The sequence below is a fragment of the Guyanagaster necrorhizus genome (genome assembly GCF_019112545.1).
Source record: "Guyanagaster necrorhizus MCA 3950 unplaced genomic scaffold BT62scaffold_39, whole genome shotgun sequence".
Classification (NCBI taxonomy): Eukaryota; Fungi; Basidiomycota; class Agaricomycetes; order Agaricales; family Physalacriaceae; genus Guyanagaster; species Guyanagaster necrorhizus.
The window spans coordinates 277,696-296,068 of NW_025064918.1; the positions used below are offsets into that span (position 1 = coordinate 277,696).

General features: G+C 42.5%; 1 protein-coding gene across 1 annotated transcript; it reads left to right on the forward strand.

The window, feature by feature from the left end:
• Nucleotides 1-15,638: 15,638 nt before the first annotated feature.
• On the forward strand, nucleotides 15,639-17,158 carry BT62DRAFT_908491 (DUF803-domain-containing protein; the record flags this gene model as incomplete). The annotated part of the gene is made up of 6 exons (XM_043183711.1): nucleotides 15,639-15,722; nucleotides 15,782-15,878; nucleotides 15,994-16,069; nucleotides 16,119-16,279; nucleotides 16,329-16,620; nucleotides 16,666-17,158. The coding sequence occupies 6 exons, from the start codon at nucleotides 15,639-15,641 to the stop codon at nucleotides 17,156-17,158; spliced, it is 1,203 nt and encodes a 400-aa protein (XP_043034834.1).
• Nucleotides 17,159-18,373: the final 1,215 nt, after the last annotated feature.

Below are 18,373 nucleotides of genomic sequence, written 5' to 3' on the forward strand. Positions count from 1 at the left end.
CAGTTTGAGAACAAAAGGAGCATTGTCTCTCTCTTCACAGCACACAGCAGTGTGATAAGACCAAGACTGACTGGATTGCTGACTAAGCCATCTCATGATTCTAAGTGCCAGTCTAGGTGCTCTGACTAAGCAGAAATAGGGGTCAATCCTGAATAAATCAAGGAAAAAAGAGAAGAAAATAGGAAAAATTGTAACAGTCAGCTTTCTTATTTGCTGTTCCCACTTTGTGGTGCAGCATATATTGGTATTGGCTTAGCTCAGTCACCCATTGAGTCTGCTATTGGTTTAGCTTCTGTGGTTGTTAGAAGTATTGTAGATTTTAGTGATCCATCCATATCTCAAAGGTCTGGACAGCACTGATCAGATAGTGTCACCACTCCTCCAAGGCAAGCATGATTATAAGCAGCTCCTTGTTGTATATCTTGTAGTTTTGTTCCATCATGGAGAGAGCCTTTGAAAGAAAGGCTATCAGTCTCCACTTTCCTTCTTGTGTCTGTGAGAGTACTGCTCCTATGGCTCCTTTGCTTGAGTCAGCCTCAACTTGAGACTTTCTGTCTTGGGTGGGAATAGCAAGTATGATGTCTTCTGTAAGTCATTGCTTTAAGTCAATGAATACTATTTGTTGTAGGTGTCCTCATATCCAGGAGGCATTGCTGGTTAGTTGTGTCATGAGATGAACTATTTTGCTATAGTCCCATATGAAGTGGTGATAAAAGTTAGTGAAGCTGAGAAATGACTGGAGTTCCTTCTTCTTTGTTGGTTTCAGCCACTCAGTGACTCCCACAACCTTTACTGGGTCCATGTGGATACTTCCTTTGCTGATAATGACTCTTAGATACTCTGTCTCCAGTACCTTGAACTCACATTTCTCTGCCTTGAGAAATAGTTTGTGTTTCCTCATTAATTTGAGTACTTATCATACTAGCCTTTGGTGTTCAGCCTGGTCTTTGGACATGATGAGAATATCATCCAAGTATATTGTGACCTTTCTGGTGGTGATCAGATCCTTGAATATGTCATTCATCATCCACTGGAAGGTAGTGGGTGAGTTGGTAAGTCTGAAGAATATGATAGTGGGTTCAAAGAGTCCTCAGTTCATCTGAAAGGCAGCCTTCCACTTGTTGCCTTTCTTGATATGGATGTTATTGTAGCCTCATCAGACATTGAGTTTTGTGTAATACTTGGCACTCCTGAGCTTGTCTATTAACTCTGAGATCAACAGAAGCATATAATAATTCTTGATCATCATCTCATTTAGCTTTTGGTAATCTTGAACAGGTCAGAGCTTCTCATTCTTCTTTTTAACAAAGAAGAAAGGTGATTTTAAGGGATGGATCCATCCACTGGAGAGGTTTTCATTGAGGAATTTGTCTAGTTCCTCCTGCTCATAGTTCCCCAGTGGATATGTTTTGCAATTGAGATTAGCATTGGCATTGAGAATTAGTTCAATCACATGATCTCATGGTTTGGGTTCAGGTAGTTTGTTGAAACTCTCTTTCTTGAAGAGATCTTGGTAATCTCTGGCCCATTCAGAGACTATTTTCTTGAATGTTTTTTCTTCCTTCACAGCATTGACTTTGGCTGCAAGGTTGTTGGTATGATGTAAAGCCTGAATGTGGAGGGCTTGCTGAATGTCTACTGTGAGAATGGTTTCCCCATCCTCTATCTTCTTGTCTCACTGATTATTAGAATCTTTGTCAGAGAGTTCAAATGAAACTTTCCAACATTTGCATCTAGTGAAGGTGATTCATCCAGTCTTCCAATTGACTAAGGAGTTATGTCAGATCAGCCAGTCATAGCCAAGAAATATTTTCTTGGTTCTGAGATCCATGACAGCTAAGTTGATTCATTCAGAGTGGTCTCTGATAATGAGGTATAGTTCAACATATTTAGTAATCAAACCAGCTTTATTTTTTGTTCTGTCTGCATTGTATATGGGGATGGAGGTGGCAGTAGCATGAGTAGGAAGCTTGTGCTTGGCAACAAAAGCATGGTTTATCAAGCTGCTAGTGTATCCACTGTCAATTAAAGCAGTGACAGTGTGTGCAGAATAGTTGGTCAGAGTTTCAATTTGGGCTTTAGTGGTCAAATTCTGTCTGAGAGTCTTGGTTTGCTGAATATATTGTTTCAGCCCTTGGAGTTCATCAAGCCATTCCAAGGCCTGGCATCATTCTATCTTTTTCATCCTCTTGATCATCTTGTCAATAACTTCCTCAGTTTAGGTCTTGTGTATCCAGTTTTTGAATATCACTTTCATGGCTTCCTCTGTCAGTGCTTCTCTGATAGCTCACCATGTTCATTCAGTGTCAAATGGTTTGAGCCACTCAGTGAGGGTCTCTCCCTCTGTTCAGCCTATAGGTGATTGAGTCTGTGTTTTCAGCAATTCTTTCATAGTGTGTAGAGTGATAGATTTGGGTATATTTGAATGCATGCATAATTTAGTCATAGAAGCAGCTACAGAGGTACTATCAGTCTGTCCAGCAGCTGTGGATTGCACACCATGAAGTTTCTTGGCTGATCCAGTAGAATCGCTGACTGGTCAGCCCTGTCTTTTACTTTCTCTATTTTCATTTCAGATCTTAATTCTTTGGCTTTTTTTTTATAGCTCCACAATTTGTGCTCAGATGTCTTTCAATGTTTGCTTCTTCTTCAGGCAATCCTTCACCATGTGGCCTTTTTGGCCACAATTGAAATATTTCCTCCCCCTCTTCATTCAGTCTATGTCTATCAGTTTCCCAGTTCCAGTGTAGGTTGTGCTGGTCCTGGTTTTCTATGTGGTGTAAGAGGGAATTGTGCTGGGTTTGGGGGTGGTTCTACTACTGGTTTTACCATTGGATGGTAGGCTGTATTTTTTATCAGGTTAAATTCCAGCATTGATAGCCTTTTGCCAGAGCTGCTCCTTGTTCATCTTGGTAATTTGATCTTTTTACATATTATATCCTTTGGAAATGTTGGTGCCTATGTTGAAGATCATCTTTATGTATGATGAGGGGACACCAAGCTTGAGGTACTCAACCATTCTCCTGTCATTGTTGATGCTCTTGCATACACCAGCTAGCATTTCTAACTATTTCAGCTTGTCAAAGTACTCACTTGCAACTTGTCACCAGCTATTTGTAACTCCTTTGTCTTGTTCTTATATACTTTCTGGACAGCTGGATCAACAAATTTGTCTCACACTATCTGTTTAAAGACAGGCCAAGACAGAAAACAATGGTGTTGTTGGGTGGAAGAGTAAAATGTCAGAGAGATGAGTGTCTACTATCATTTAGCTTTTCTTTCAAAGTATGAGGCTGCAAAGGCCACTTTGTTTATGTCAGTTCTGAAGTATATGATATATACCTCAAAGTATTGCTTGCAATTGATCAGAAATTGGTTAATGTCATTGGATGCTCCTTTGAAGAGACAGGAGATTTGAAGAAGATCAGGTTTGCATTGTAGCATTGTGGCATTCTGTGGTAATGCACCCATTGGGTTGATAGATTCATCAAATGGTGGATGGTGCCATTCTGTTGGGGGTCCAGAAAAGGAATGAAGGGAGTTGTCATCAGCAATGAGGCTTCCTTGTGGAGCTGCTTCTTTTCAAACAATCACCCCATTGGCATGCTCTCTCCATATTCAGGTGTGTAAAATTGCAAAAATTGAGAATACATAGACTGCATTTCAGTCTAATAAGCATATAACTGAAAACAGGATAGGAGCACACAGAAACCAAGCCATCATAAGGCTAAACTGAAGTAACAAGAAGCAGAGTGTATGGCCTAATAACAGACTAATACCAGAGGAGTTAGACTGCATGTGAGATCTCAGTGCTTGGCTCTAAATGTGTCAATACCATTGCAAGAGGACATGCTAAAAATAAAAAGAATATGATCAAAATAGGATCAGCAATCCTGATCACATTGATCAAGAATGCACAGCCATTGATGCACTGACAGGACATGCTTTAGAACAGAGAACTGAGATCCAAAGAAAGGCATCTGAATAACTGGATGTTGAACAGAGAAATAAAATGATGGCAACAAAGAAATAGATAGAGAAATACTACTCTCAGAGATGAATAGCACATGTACTGCTCAGAGACTCACACATGTACTTATAGGGCCTTAGCATGCATAACACAGCAAGAGACTTGGCATCATACTAAGGTATGACACACACCATATTGGGTAGGTTAATTGATGCATGTCAGGCCAGAAGCAGTGCATTTTGTGAGCTAAATAGAATGTCAAGATATGGAAAAAGAGAATATAACCATTATAGCTGACTCCAGATATGAGAGATAATCCTGAGGGTCTGAAACAGTTTACTGCTGTCAGAGATATGCCACCAGAGAAATAAGAAAGTGAGCAGACCTGGCTAGGCCAGCTAGCTGATGTCAGCTAGCAAGGAAACAGCAGGCAGTCTTGGCCTGGAAGAGAATAAGCATGGCAACTATGATATGCACATGAATAGTATCTGTGAGATTCAGCATGGAGTCCCACACTTTGAAGCTACTATAGTAGGATTGTATTAGTAAGTACCATAGTAGAGTATTTAAATACTGCATTATATAAGTAGGATACAAGTTTCTGACCCTCACAGTTGCAGTGTATTGGGCACAGAAAGCCTTGCACTCTAGCTTTGGGTTTGTGTTTGTAACTTCAGGCAAGAGAATAAACTTATTATTGAATATCACTGAGAGAGGTCTGAGAACTGAGTGAGGCATCAAAGCTCACAAAGGACTTGAATCCAGTTTGATAAGAGGTTTTGGATTGCACTCTAATCTGAGAATAAGAGAGCAGTGTCTGAAGAACATCATATTGAGTTTTTGAGGTATTTGTGATGTGCAGCACTACAGATGGCAAAGGTTTAAACCCTTTGGCTTGATTAGTGTGCACTTTTTGTGTTTATTTTCACAGATTGGCAGAGGTTCAAACTCTTTGGTCTGTCAGATGGCATTTTATTGTGATTTGTGTCTCTGGATCACATAAGTTTGAATCCTGTGAGTCTACAATCAGTTTGAAAACTTGTGACCAGAGATCTGTGCTCTTTGGCACTTGTGGATATGTTTGTGATTGGTTTCTGCTTAGAGAGCAAAGCTTTGAGTCATGTATTGTGTGTGTTAGGAATTTTGAGTTGATCTGAGCTGGACTTAGGACATTTTGAGAGTTTTGTGGGAGTGTTTCAATGTATTGTATTGAGCTGCAGTACTCTTTGCTTTGAGGCCTGGCAATGCCTGTTGCCACCTCTTGTTTTGATAAAACGAAAAGCTTTGAGACCTAGAGAGATCTAAGATGGTTGTACACATGCTATCACTATTCATGCACTGTGGATTCATAGAAAAAGACAATTATATTTGTTGAATTACTACTTTTATTGCATTATAATCCCTTCACAAACTAAGAGTTTTGTGTGTGTGTTGGTGTGAGTGTGGTCAGTGATAGTGCTCTGCTATAGCTATTTTCACCTTGCACACACTCAGATCCTCTTCACCATTTCTAATGGTGAATCCTAATTGGACCACCTCAGGATCATCTTTGATGGATTCTTTCTCTATCTCACTTCCTTCTGTTTTATCAGGTGGCAGTTGTCCACTGAGTAGTCAGCTGCCCTTGCCAGCCTATGGGTTTCAGAATTCTGCAGGCCAAGTGGATGGCTGTGGTCAGAGGCAGGAGAGCTGAGTTGCTATTGTTTGGATGGATAGTGTGGAGTACAAATATTGACTTTAGCTTGATTGAACAGACAGTGCTATATAAACAACTCATTTCAGGATTATGGATAGTGTCTATGGTATTGGTTGGATATCAAACTTTGATTTGCACATTGGCAAATTGGCTAGCTGGTCTTTGGAATGTCATCAGTTGTAGATGTTGATCACATGCTTTATGGCTGAATACTATAAAATTTCTTGCTGCTCTAGCAGTTCCATGTTAATATATAATTGCTCTATATGTGATGCAAGCTATTTAGCATCACACCATAAAAATGTCACCCCTTCCTCATAAAGGTCCTAGTACTCACCCACCCAAGTCCTTTGTATTTATTTCTCTAGTGCTTCTTCATCTGTCTCTTCACTGGCATACTTCATGAAGTCTTCAAGTCTATGAGAACCTTTGTCCTTGTTCTCATCTCTCTTGCTCATTTTCTCCTCATCTTCCTTAAGGAGAGAACTGACAGGCTGGTCAAAGATGCTCCCCTCAGCTGACTGAATGGTTGCTGGGGAGCTGGTCATCATTCTGAGTGCTAGATCTCACTTTGTTATTGTTGATATTTCAGATAGTTGGCCAAAGGGTGTTTCTGAGGTCAAGATAGTAACAGGTGCCCCCATGTGCTTGCACCACCTCCAGTTCCTCACTATAGATTCTGAAGTTTGCATAGAACTCCATATTGAGAAATTGTTGAGCAATCCTTTCTCTGAGAAATCTCTGGAGGTTGTGGTCAGAGATTGTGGTCAGAGACATGGGCATTGAGTATAGACTTGCTGTCTGAGAGGAGGATATTGATATAGATAGTTTGAGGGGGGGATATGTTGTCTCTTCAGAGAGAGAGAGTATGATCTCTTCTTGTGGCCTTACTGGGGGTGACAGGGCTATAAGGTTCTACCCAGGGGTCTGCCTTAGTTCTAGAAGTACTGAATTCTTGGAATAGAGAGAGTGTGGACTCTGTCTAAAGTCTACATTGGCTGGGAGAAGCAGAGTCCAGGTGGGTGGCTTCATGCTTGCACTTCTGTCATTGCCTTTCTCTGTCTTCTTGCTCCTCCTCATACTGCCACTGGGCTTCAGCTCAGGTATGCTCAGTGAGTGCTTCTTTGGCTTGCTCAGGATCTGCCCAGGCTCACTCTTTCTGTCACTACTGCTGCTGTCAAACTGCTGCATCATAATTGAAAGAGACTCTAAGGTCCCAGTGCAGGAATATTCTTTGAATAATTCTGTCCCAGGCTGCCTCTCCTTAACATCAGACTTCTTCTTGGGTTTTTCAGTTATCACCCACTCCAGAGCAGCCATGGCTAGAGAGTGTGGCAGAGGGAGTCCCTGTTGGGGTGGCATAGAGTGAGTTGTGTCCTGAGTGCAGTAAAACACTTCAGAGTCTTAGAGCCACCTGAGAGATATTAAGAGAGTCTCTAGTGTGGTTTCCAATGCTGAGTGTTCTCATGGTAGTGGAAGGGTCAAGAGATGGCAAGTCATTAAAGAAGTCCTCAGAGAGGTCTTTATCTTTATGGTTAAAGATGAGGGGTGGGACCCATGGGTTCTAGAAGCCTATGAGGCAATTGTTGCTGTCTCTGCTGTTGGATTATCAGAGTCAAGAGGGGTATCTATGCTCTTTCTCTTCTTGAATGTTCCTCAGATATGGGCTGCCAAGTCTGGCTTCAGATATGGTTCCTGTTGGGGGCTGAAAGAAGGATCAGAGGGTATGGGAGATGTCATGTAAGGGGAGGTCCAGGGTTATGTTTTGTAGGATATATCAGATTTGCTGAAATTCTTGGTAATGTCTGACTGCCTAAGCAGTAATTGATTAGTGTCCCTGATAAAATTGGATGATCACCAATAATCCTAATAGCATTCTGATAATGGAAGCTAAAAGATCAAAGAATTCATAGTCAAAGTTGGAGGAGTTGGGATTGATGGATGGCATTCAGTTTCCTCTGTGCTTATTGTGTGTGAGGAAAGAGAAGGAGCAGCTTCAAGCTAATTATTAGATCTAAGCTGCATGTGATTATAAACACATGATAAACTGTCATCACTTTGCACTTCAAGTGAAATAACAGAGTCCACTGATGTGATTATAGATCAATGTGCTATAAGGCCTTGTGATTAGCTTGAGAGTAGAATGGTATAGAGATAAACTTTAGCTTGAAGCTGGGTTTAACAGCAAGAGCAAGCTTCCTTATATACTGTACATGATAGGGATAAATATAATACTGCCTGTTGTATGTTTCTAAGTCCTTATGCTCATTGTCCTTAGATGTCACTACTGTACACAAAAGGTTGATTATGCATTGTTGAGGGCTGGTCATTATGCTGGAGGACAATAATGGATTGGCTTATGATATAATGACTAAGCCTCTTCCACAGTTCTAAGCACTGGTTTAGATGCCCAGATTAAGTATGAATAGGGGTTAACTTGTTGAAAGGGATAGAAAAAGAGAAAAATCATAATATGAGTCCTATCAGGGTTCTCTTCAGTCCTAAACAATGAGGACCAGAATCTCTCTGACAACTTCTTTGATGATAGCTCATCCCTTGATCCTTCTATGGCCCTGATTGAGCATGAGATTGGAGACTGCTCAGGACTCCATTAATACTGCTAGGATGGCTCTAGGACTCAGACCCACTTTGCTCACAGACTCTGGGCACAATTCCTTATACACAACTCTGAAGTTGAGCTGAAACCCCTCTCAGAATGAGGACTTATACACCAAAGACATGGAGCCAGAAAGAGGACATATGTCCTGAGAACCAACTGTCCAAGATATCATCAACCACTTTTCCAGAGATTTCACAGAAAAAGAAATATGAGTAGCAGAAGAGCAAGAGGACCTTGACTGGGCCAAAGTTGAGCAGGCCTGACAACAGAACATGCACAAGGAAGAACAGTATAACTGCCAGTTTAGGTGGCAACAGTGTGAACTTGAAGCAGCCACATGGAGATCAGCAAGCCCTATGTGGTATGGAATACAAACCAAGTCTGAGCCCTCTCCCTTCTGAGAGCCCAGCACCCCTGCTAGTACTGACCTATAGGCAGGATTGGCTGAAGCCATCACTGCTAGTGAAGCCAGGTGGTGCACTTATCCTTCTACCAGGGGAAGAACCAGTCCATCCACTATTGCTGATACAGACATCATTCCTTCCCACACTGACTCTGTACTCAATGCTTATGGGCTTCAAGTCTCTCTCAATGCCCATGTATCTGACTGAGAGCTCTGAAGATTTCTTGGTAGAAGGATTGCAGCCCTCTTTCTCAATCTCTGATTTTACACAAACTTCCACTGATATTGCTGCAAATTGAAGGAGCTCAGAATGCAGGGCAGCCATAGAGATGATGCTGGAATCAGAGTAGGACCAATTGAGCAGCCTTCTGCTTGGCTCAGTCCCAGTGCCACCAACAATGATGACCAGCTTCTCAGCAACCATTCAGCCACAGGACCCTCCAATCTATGACTCATGTGACAACTACTTCATTGAGGATGAGGATGAAAATGTGGACAAAGATGAGGAGAGGATTCAGGATATCCCTCTTAGATGGAGGCAATGGGAGTACTCAGAGGAGAAAACTGACAAAGAAGCACTGGTCAAAGAAATACAATATGCTAGAGAAAAGGAATATAAGAGACTGTATAAAGAAGGAGTAGCCTTCCTGTGGAAGGACACTCAGTGGTTAGCCTCAGAAATAGGGCAGAAGTATATTTATTCTAATGATGATAAATGGTGGGATATTCTACAATATTCCACCACCAAATATGCAATTGATAGTTACAACAGAAGGCATCCAGAGGATCATCTTGGCAAGTTACTGGAGTATAAATCAAAATATGACATCCAGCTGATGCCATGGACTCCATCTACAGCCCCAAAACATGCCATATACACAGCACTGTCCTTTTGAATCAACTTCAGCTGATATTTATACTCCACCCCCTCTATCTGGACATTGGCAACCCAGCTATCCCACTCCTGACCACAACTGACTACATGATCAACTGGATTCTGAAATCCATAGACTGGCAAAGAAAGTCAACTCCTTGGTGGACAGCCACCACCCAATGAAGTTGAGGAAAGTAGCAAGGAGCCTGTCAAGGATGACTCCAAGACCATTCAACTGGAATTCACCATGCAAAATAGAGTTATCATATGAAAGAAAGCTGCTCCCACAGGGAGCCCCATTGCCAATGATGGGTCCTTTCACTTGTTCTCAGGCCTGCCTACTGAGTGGCAGCATCTGCTCTTTGACTAATAGCCCAACACTATGGGAGTCTTGTCAGAGAATGCTACCATTCTCCAGTGTAAGCCTGATCTACTTTGAAAGCCCTTACTGTTCAAGGGTGCATCTGATGATATTGACTGATTTCTAATAGACTGTGAACAGTACTTCAAAGTCTATATTGCCTACCTCAAGACTGACATGAACAAGATCACATTTGCCTCATTCTACCTTGAGGACAAGGCAAAAAAATGATGGATCCTGATCTCTCCCAACTTCTACTCTATAATGCAGCACCATTGGCTGCCATCCTGGCCAGTTTTCAAGCAGATGTTGAATGACAAATTCATTGATTCAGCCATACAAGAAGTCCACAAGTTCAAGATCAAAGAATACAAGATGGATGACAAGTCAGCTACCAAATACTTCAACAAGCTGGAGCAACTCACAAAGCTCACTGGAATACAGGATGACATTGACAATGATGGCAAGATGGTTGAGGCACTTAAACAGAGTGTCTCACCATTCTAAATCAAGATGATCTTGGATATTAGAATAAATATCCTGAAGGGCTATGATGCATGAAAAGAACATGTCATTGAGATGTACAAGGAGCAGCAGTGACAGAAGGCTGAGCAGATGAACCTACAGGAATACCACAAGCCAGCTCAACTGGCCAACTTGAAGTCTGACAAACAAAGCAGCACCAATAAACCCAACACTTTATTGACAAGTAGTACCTCAACATATAGCATCCAGAAAACTGGCACCAGTACAACATATACTGGTGCAGAGAAGCTGATGGATATTGACCAACTTAAGAAGGAAGAGAAGTGTTTCAACTGTGGTCAAAAGGACCACATGTCAAGAGACTGCCCAAAAAAGAAGTGCATGAGGAAAGACATATAGGTGCAAATCACCAAACTGCAGAAGGAGGCAGAGGAACTCAGCATGGAAACTAAGATCAAGGAGATAAAAGATGGGGCTAACCAGTAAATGGTTCTACTGGGTCAGCCAGAAATCAGAACAGTATATCATCAGCTGCAGGATAGACTAAAAGTGCCTCTATAGATACAAATATATCTAAATTATTAACACATTCAAATATACCCTGTACTTTGACTCCTACACACATACCAGAAGAGCTACTGAAAAAAACTCAACTGCCTATGAGCCAAACAGAGGGAGCAATCCTCACCAAGTGGCTCAAGCCATTTGAAACTGAATAGACTTGAAGAGCCATCAAAGATGCTAGAACAAAAGAGAAGGCTAGAGCTGTACTCAAGAATTGGATACACAAAACTAGGGCTGAAGAAGTAATTGACAAGATGATAGAGAGGATATGACAGGCTGAATAATGCCAGGCCATAGAATGGCTCAATGAACTTCATGGACCCTGGAGATATGTCTGATGCACAAAGACCTCAGGATGAGATCTAACTGCTAAGACTCAGATCAAGATACTCACTAATCAGTCTACCTATGTGGTGACTGCTCTGATCAACAGCAGATGTACTGGCAGCTCCATTAACCATGCCTTCATCACTAGACACAATCTCCTCACTAGAGCCACAGCAGCCCCAATTCCCATGTACAATATTGATAGAACCAAGAATCAAGCCAGCTCAATTACCAAATTTGTTGAGCTATAACTCGCTATAACTCACTATCAGCAATCACTTGGAAAGGATTGACTTAGCCATCACCAACCTGGAAACCAAAGAAGTGTTCCTAGAGTATGACTGGCTAATACATCACAACCTGCTGATTAACTGGAAGATCAGAAGGATCACATTCATGTGATGCAAGTGCTATAAAATTCCATTTGAATTATCTGATGAGGACTCAGAAGACAGGTGGAATGAGAAGATGGAGGATGGTGAGACTATACTCACTGTTGATGTACAGCAAGCCTTGCACATTCAGGCCATCCACCATGTCAATGACCTGGCAGTGAAGGCCAATGCTGAAAAACAAGAAAAGATGTTTGAAGAGATGGTCCCTGAATGGGCTCAGGACTTCTGAGACCTGTTCAACAAGGAAAGTTTTGATGAACTACCAGAATCCAAACTCTGGGACCATGCAATTGAACTAATCCCTAATGCCAATGCAAATCTCAACTGCAAGACCTACCTTCTTGGAAACCATGAGCAGCAAGAACTCAACAAGTTCTTGGATGAGAATCTTTCCAGTGAACAGATCTGACTGTTGAAGTCTTCTATGGCTTTGCTGTTTTTCTTCATCAAAAAGAAGGATGAGAAACTTCATCCAGTTTAGGATTACCAAAAGCTGAATGAAATAACAATCAAGAATTGTTATCCTCTTCCCCTAATCTCAGAGTTAATGGATAAGCTCTCAGAGGCTCAATACTACACCAAGTTGAATGTCTGCTGGGGTTATAATAATGTATGCATCAAAGAGGGTGATGAATGGAAGGCAGCTTTCTGAACCAACCAAGGGCTCTTTGAGCCCACAGTAATGTTCTTTGGACTTACAAACTCCCCTGTGACCTTTCAATGGATGATGAACAACATATTCAAGGATCTTCTCACTATGGGAAAGGTCACCATCTACCTGGATGATATCTTCATCATGTTCAAGGACTGAGGAGAACACTGAAGACTCATATGAGAGATATTCAAACTCATGAGAAAGCACAAGCTCTTTCTCAAGGCAGAGAAGTGCAAGTTCAAAGTATTAGAGACAGAGTATCTGAGAGTGATAATCAGCAAAGGAAGCATATGGATGGATCCTATCAAGGTGGCCAGAGTCACTGAATGGCTGGAGCTGACCAAAAAGAAGGAACTGCAATCCTTTCTAGGGTTCACCAATTTCTACAGATGATTTGTCTGTGAATATAGCAAGATAGTCTGCCTGATGATGCAATTAACAGGAAATGCCTCATGAAGCTGGAGACACTCACAGCAAGCCACCTTTGATGACTTGAAATGAAACCTGGCTAAGGATGTTGTCCTTGCTATTCTCACTCAGGAGGGAAAATTCCATGTGGAAGCTGACTCAAGTGAAGGGGCAATTGGAGCTATTCTATCCCAAGAACAAGGCAGAAAATGACAACCAGTAGCCTTTCTCTCCAAAGCCCTAATGGTCACTAAATGAAACTATGAAATATATGACAAAGAGTTACTCATGATAATACTCACTCTGGAGGAGTGGCAGTATTATCTGATTGGAGCAGTGTGAACATTTGAGATCTGGACCAACCACCAGAATCTCTGATATTTCCATCAATCTCAGAAACTTAATTGATGACAGGCACACTGGATAACTGAGCTCTCCCAATAAAAATACACCCTCTACTACAAAGCTGAGACTGCAAACAAGAAAGTGGACCTACTCAGTTGACAAGCTGATCATGATCAGAGAGGAAGTGACAATGAGGGGGTGACATTGTTAAAATCCAAACACTTTTAGGCTATGATAATGCCAACAGAGGAAGAGATCCATGAGCAGATCAAAAGTGCCATAAGGGATAGTGGCAAATGGGACCAGCAAGTGGCTCCATCACTCAATCATGAACAAGGCATGACCAAGGAAAGAGGGTTGATTCATTATGATGGATAAATCTATATCCCTTGAGATCAACAGCTTTGCAGTGAAGTCATCACTATATGCCATGCAACAGCAGGACATCTGAGAATCACTAAGACCAAAGAACTGATACTGTGAGAGTACTGGTGGCTAAAGATGGGCTAAGATATCAAACACTATGTAAAAGGGTGTGAAACTTGTCAATGAGGCAAATCATCCACACAGCCACAAGCAGTGCTGCTTTATCTGAATGAGGTTCCTGCATCTCTTTAGACTCACATTTCAGTGGACATGATCACTAGACTATCTGATTGCAACAGCTATGACACCATCCTCATTATTGTCAATCAATTTTCAAAGGTGATCATTCTGGTCACATGCTCAATGAAACTAATCTTGAAAGGGTGGGCCAAGATCTTATGCAACAAAGTCTATGCCAAGTATGGCATGCTCCAAGTCATTATTTCAGACTGAGGTCTGCAATTCATCTCCAAATTTCTCAATGATTTGTATGAACTCCTCAATATTCAATGAAACACATCAACAGCTTACCACTCACAAATGGATAAACAAACAGAATGAGCAAACCAAGAGATCAAGAAGTACTTTCAGTTGTTTATCAACTACCAACAGGATGACTGGATCAAATGGCTTGCTCTTGCTGCCTTTCAACACAACAACAGAGTCCACTCTGCCATGGGGAAAACACTATTTTTTGTCAACTTTGGATATCACCCAAATATATCTCAAACTGAATGGGCTCACACTATCACTCCCACTTCTTCCAATTTTGCACACACAATGACAACTATCCACAATAAAACCTGTGCTGCCCTTGAAAAAATGGCTGCCATTATGAAAAAACAATATGACAAACACCGCACACCTGCTCATCAATATAACATTAATGACAAAGTTTGGTTGGATACAACCAACCTACACCTCTCTCACCCTAAACAAAAATTGACTGATAAACAGACTGGCCCCTTCACCATGGTCATGAAAGTTGGCACTTCCACTTTCAAACTCTATCTACCATCCACATGGAAAATTCATGATATTTTTAACAAAACTCTCCTCACACCCTTTATTGCCCTGGTGACATGCCCTCTCCATGTTCAGACATGTAAAATTGCAAAAATTGAGAATACATGGGACAGGCTTAGTCATCACAATGACTGAGTCCATCATTGTCTTCTGATGCAACAACACCCCTTGATGATGGACAACAATCTTTCTGTAGGTAGTAATGATGCCCAAGGACAAAGGGCACAATGGCTCAGACAGACACAATTAGTAGGAGTATATTTATCTTGATGAATGAATGGTATATAAGTAGGATAGCTCTCACCATAGATACTCAGCTTTGAGCTAAAGTTTATCTTCACCATTCTATTTCAAGCCAACTTGTAATTGGCCTTGAGACACAATACCATACAAGCACATATGGTGAACTTGGGCATGACTATATGAACTCAATACAGTGCCCATTTATCATGTGTTTAGGTCATGTGTCACTTGGGCTTAACAGTATGGGTACAGTGGAAGGATCCAAATTTTATGCTCACAACAGGAATGTTGCCACTGTGGTTCTATGGTGGACCTGAGACATGATTTTGGAAGAAGAAAAACTGTTTGTGCCAGGAGTAAGGCAGAGAACTGGAGTCAAGATCCTGTTCCTAGAGAGATGCCTTTATGCTTTCAAGAAATTTCTAAAAGATTCTAGTGCTTGATAAATTTCTCTTGGTAATCCCAAGAGCAAAACAAAAGATGAGTAAAGGTCTCTTTTGACCTAATACTCATACTCCTAATGAAAAATTGTGACAGTGATGCTCAGATGCTATTTCAACACCTGTTAGTGCAGCCACCATCAACTTGAAGGCTACCAACTTGGCAACAGTTAGGTCGGCCTGGAGAACCTTTTTCCCTTAGGAGGTATATCTGCAAATTGAAGAAATGACGGCAGTCATTTCTAGGATCGCGTTGCCCTATTTTTGACACTGACAACTGCTAGCAGGATACCAACATTAAGTCAGTTGCCACATGCCGATAACGATGAAGATCATCACGTGATCACTGCCACGACCGTTCCGGCAACTCATTTTCTGCTCTTCATTTTACGACCACCATCATCACATTTCCTTCGTATTTTCACGGCCTGGGGCGCTTGTCGCTCGCTGTAGACGATAATGGTGGACGACAAATGGATAGGTTTGGCACTGGCAGTGTCCAGCTCAGCGGCAATTGGTGTCAGCTCAATAATAACCAAAAAGGTCTGTAGCGATGCACATCATCGTCCCCGAAAGGTTACTGAACGGAAAGGTGACCACAGGGCCTCAATGCCTCGGCGGACACTACCTATGGTTCTTCAGCGTCGGACAACATGACATACCTGAAGAATCCAATATGGTGGGCAGGGATGTCGACTCGTGCGTAATGCAAGGTTCTGGTCATTTGCCCGTGGAAACTGACTTTTTTACAGTTGTACTAGGAGAAGGTTAATTAATCAGTTCTAATCTACGATATTTGCTCATCCCGCAGCAGCTGCAAATTTTGCTGCGTACACCTTCGCCCCTCCGATATTGGTCACACCGCTAGGCGCATTGAGCGTTCTAATTGGGTGCGTGTCTTTCTATGTTTAGCTCGACCCTTGTGCTGATCTGGAATAGTGCCGTTCTCGCATCCTTTCTGCTCGGCGAGCGGCTAGGTCATCTAGGCCGACTCGGTTGCACGCTGTCGCTAATTGGATCACTGATCATCGTCCTGCACGCTCCGGAAGACAAGGCTGTCGAGACTGTCGATGAAATATTGGGATATGCAGTGCAACCAGGTGCGTTCTTCTCTTCCTCTGCTTCTTCAAAGCCTAAAACCGGTCATAGGTTTTCTGTTGTACGTGCTCACTGTCATTGTCTTTACCTTGGTCATGATCTACGTCGCCGTACCCCGCTACGGCCGGTCAAATCCCCTTGTCTACATATCTATATGTTCTGTGGTCGGTTCAGTGTCTGTCATGTCCATCAAAGGCTTCGGTGTCGCCGTCAAGCTGACCTTTGGAGGGAACAATCAATTCCTGCGGCCTAGCACGTATGCGTTTGGATTGGTGTCAGCGTTTTGCATCATGGTGCAGATGAACTATTTAAACAAATCTCTGGACACGTTCTCCGTGAACATGTACGTCCCATTGACATCTTCCATCGCCGCTGACCCGCGTTACAGAGTTAACCCTATGTATTACGTCGGGTTCTCGTCTTCGACCATCGTCGCCTCCCTCATTCTTTTCCAAGGATTCAATACCACCGATGCAACAAACACCATCTCGCTGATATCAGGCTTCATCGTCATCTTCCTCGGTGTCCATCTCCTCAACCTCTCACGAAATCAAGGCCCATCTGTTGAACTCACGGGCTACAGTGCTTCCGAAGATGCGCCCGGTCATCTGGGGAGACTATCCATAGATGGATGGCACGGCATTGTTACGGGCCCAGAGGGGATTATTCCGCGACCAGGACAGCGGAGTCGGAACCAGACGACAACATTGTTTGATGCGTTTGACGACGGGCATGCTGCAGAACATGTCGGGCTTGAGCGGCTGAGGGAGGAAGACGAGACGGAGGACGACGATGATGATGACGGAGCGATTGATGAACGGACACGACTTCGCAGTCAGAGTAAGCATAGTAGTAGGGCGGCGTCACCCAGGGAGGTGTAAAATTTATCTTCAGTGCGATATCCACACATATTTTGGACGTTTGTCATTTAGTTATGGTACAGCATTCTTAGATTTGTCATGTATAGCATTGGTATTGCCACCTAGGCTCTGGAGCCTGCGTATTGCTTGACATGTAGGGTGCCATGGGACCAATATTTTCATTTTGCACCGGACATCGGTCCGAAGGTCCGACGTAACTGATTTCTTCTTTCTTGCTTCCTTGGCCCTTTCACTGTTCAGTACGCTGGGAGCTACACGTCAACTGCAACTGATTAAAAAGACCCCAGTGATAGTGGCGGAAAATTCTGGGTCCAACATTATTATTTTCTAGCTATAAAGGGATATCGAGATACCACTCGGATTGGATACCCTCTTCACTCAACCCGGACGACAGAATCGCTTTAAGAACCAGCGGGTCACCTGGGATTGTGTTCGATGCTCGAGTAAAGACTTTATTCCGATGCTTCGCTTAGGAGAAACCTTCACAATTAATGGGTGCCACAAATTGAAGACTATCTGACAGATTCCAGACTTCTTCAGACTCACCGCTCGCTTTGCCTAAACTCTTGAAGGATCCAAGAAATTGCACCGCACCTATTCTCGATGTTCCGGATGAAATGGTGTTGGTGTCCAAGCTTCGAGACATCGCGTTACCGGGCCATTTTGATTGCCGTTCGCTTGTCGAAGAAATTTGGCAGATTAGGATTCGCTTTTACTTCCTCATGAGTTGAAAGGTGCCTCGTATTCTAGGGTCTTGCACGAGCACGAGATCTTTCACGAGTTTGCAGTCTGATCAGACATTTTCACTGGCGAAGATTTTCTTGTTTACTGAGGTTTTCATTCTACCAGGCCGGTCTCTTCAGGCTTCTCTTCGACCCTCTGTTACCTCACTGCGTTGGATAGAATATATACGCATCTCTTTTCATCGCTCGATGAGCTTTTGACTACACTCTAAGTATTAGGTGACGTGTCGCTCATTCAACATGTATCGTTACACTCCAAGGCGCGGCATATATATGTATTGATCTGTGGGCCTGGGTAACACTGTGAACGCACACTTCCAATTCATCTGCAAAAGGAGATCGAGAAGTTGTGAGCGACATTCTAGCTGCTTTATTGCAGTCTCGCTGGCAGGTCAGGGTCCGCACCGTTCTAAAAAACTATGTGGCTCAGACTACTGTCATTTGAAGACGCTCTTCACAGAGGTGAACGGAT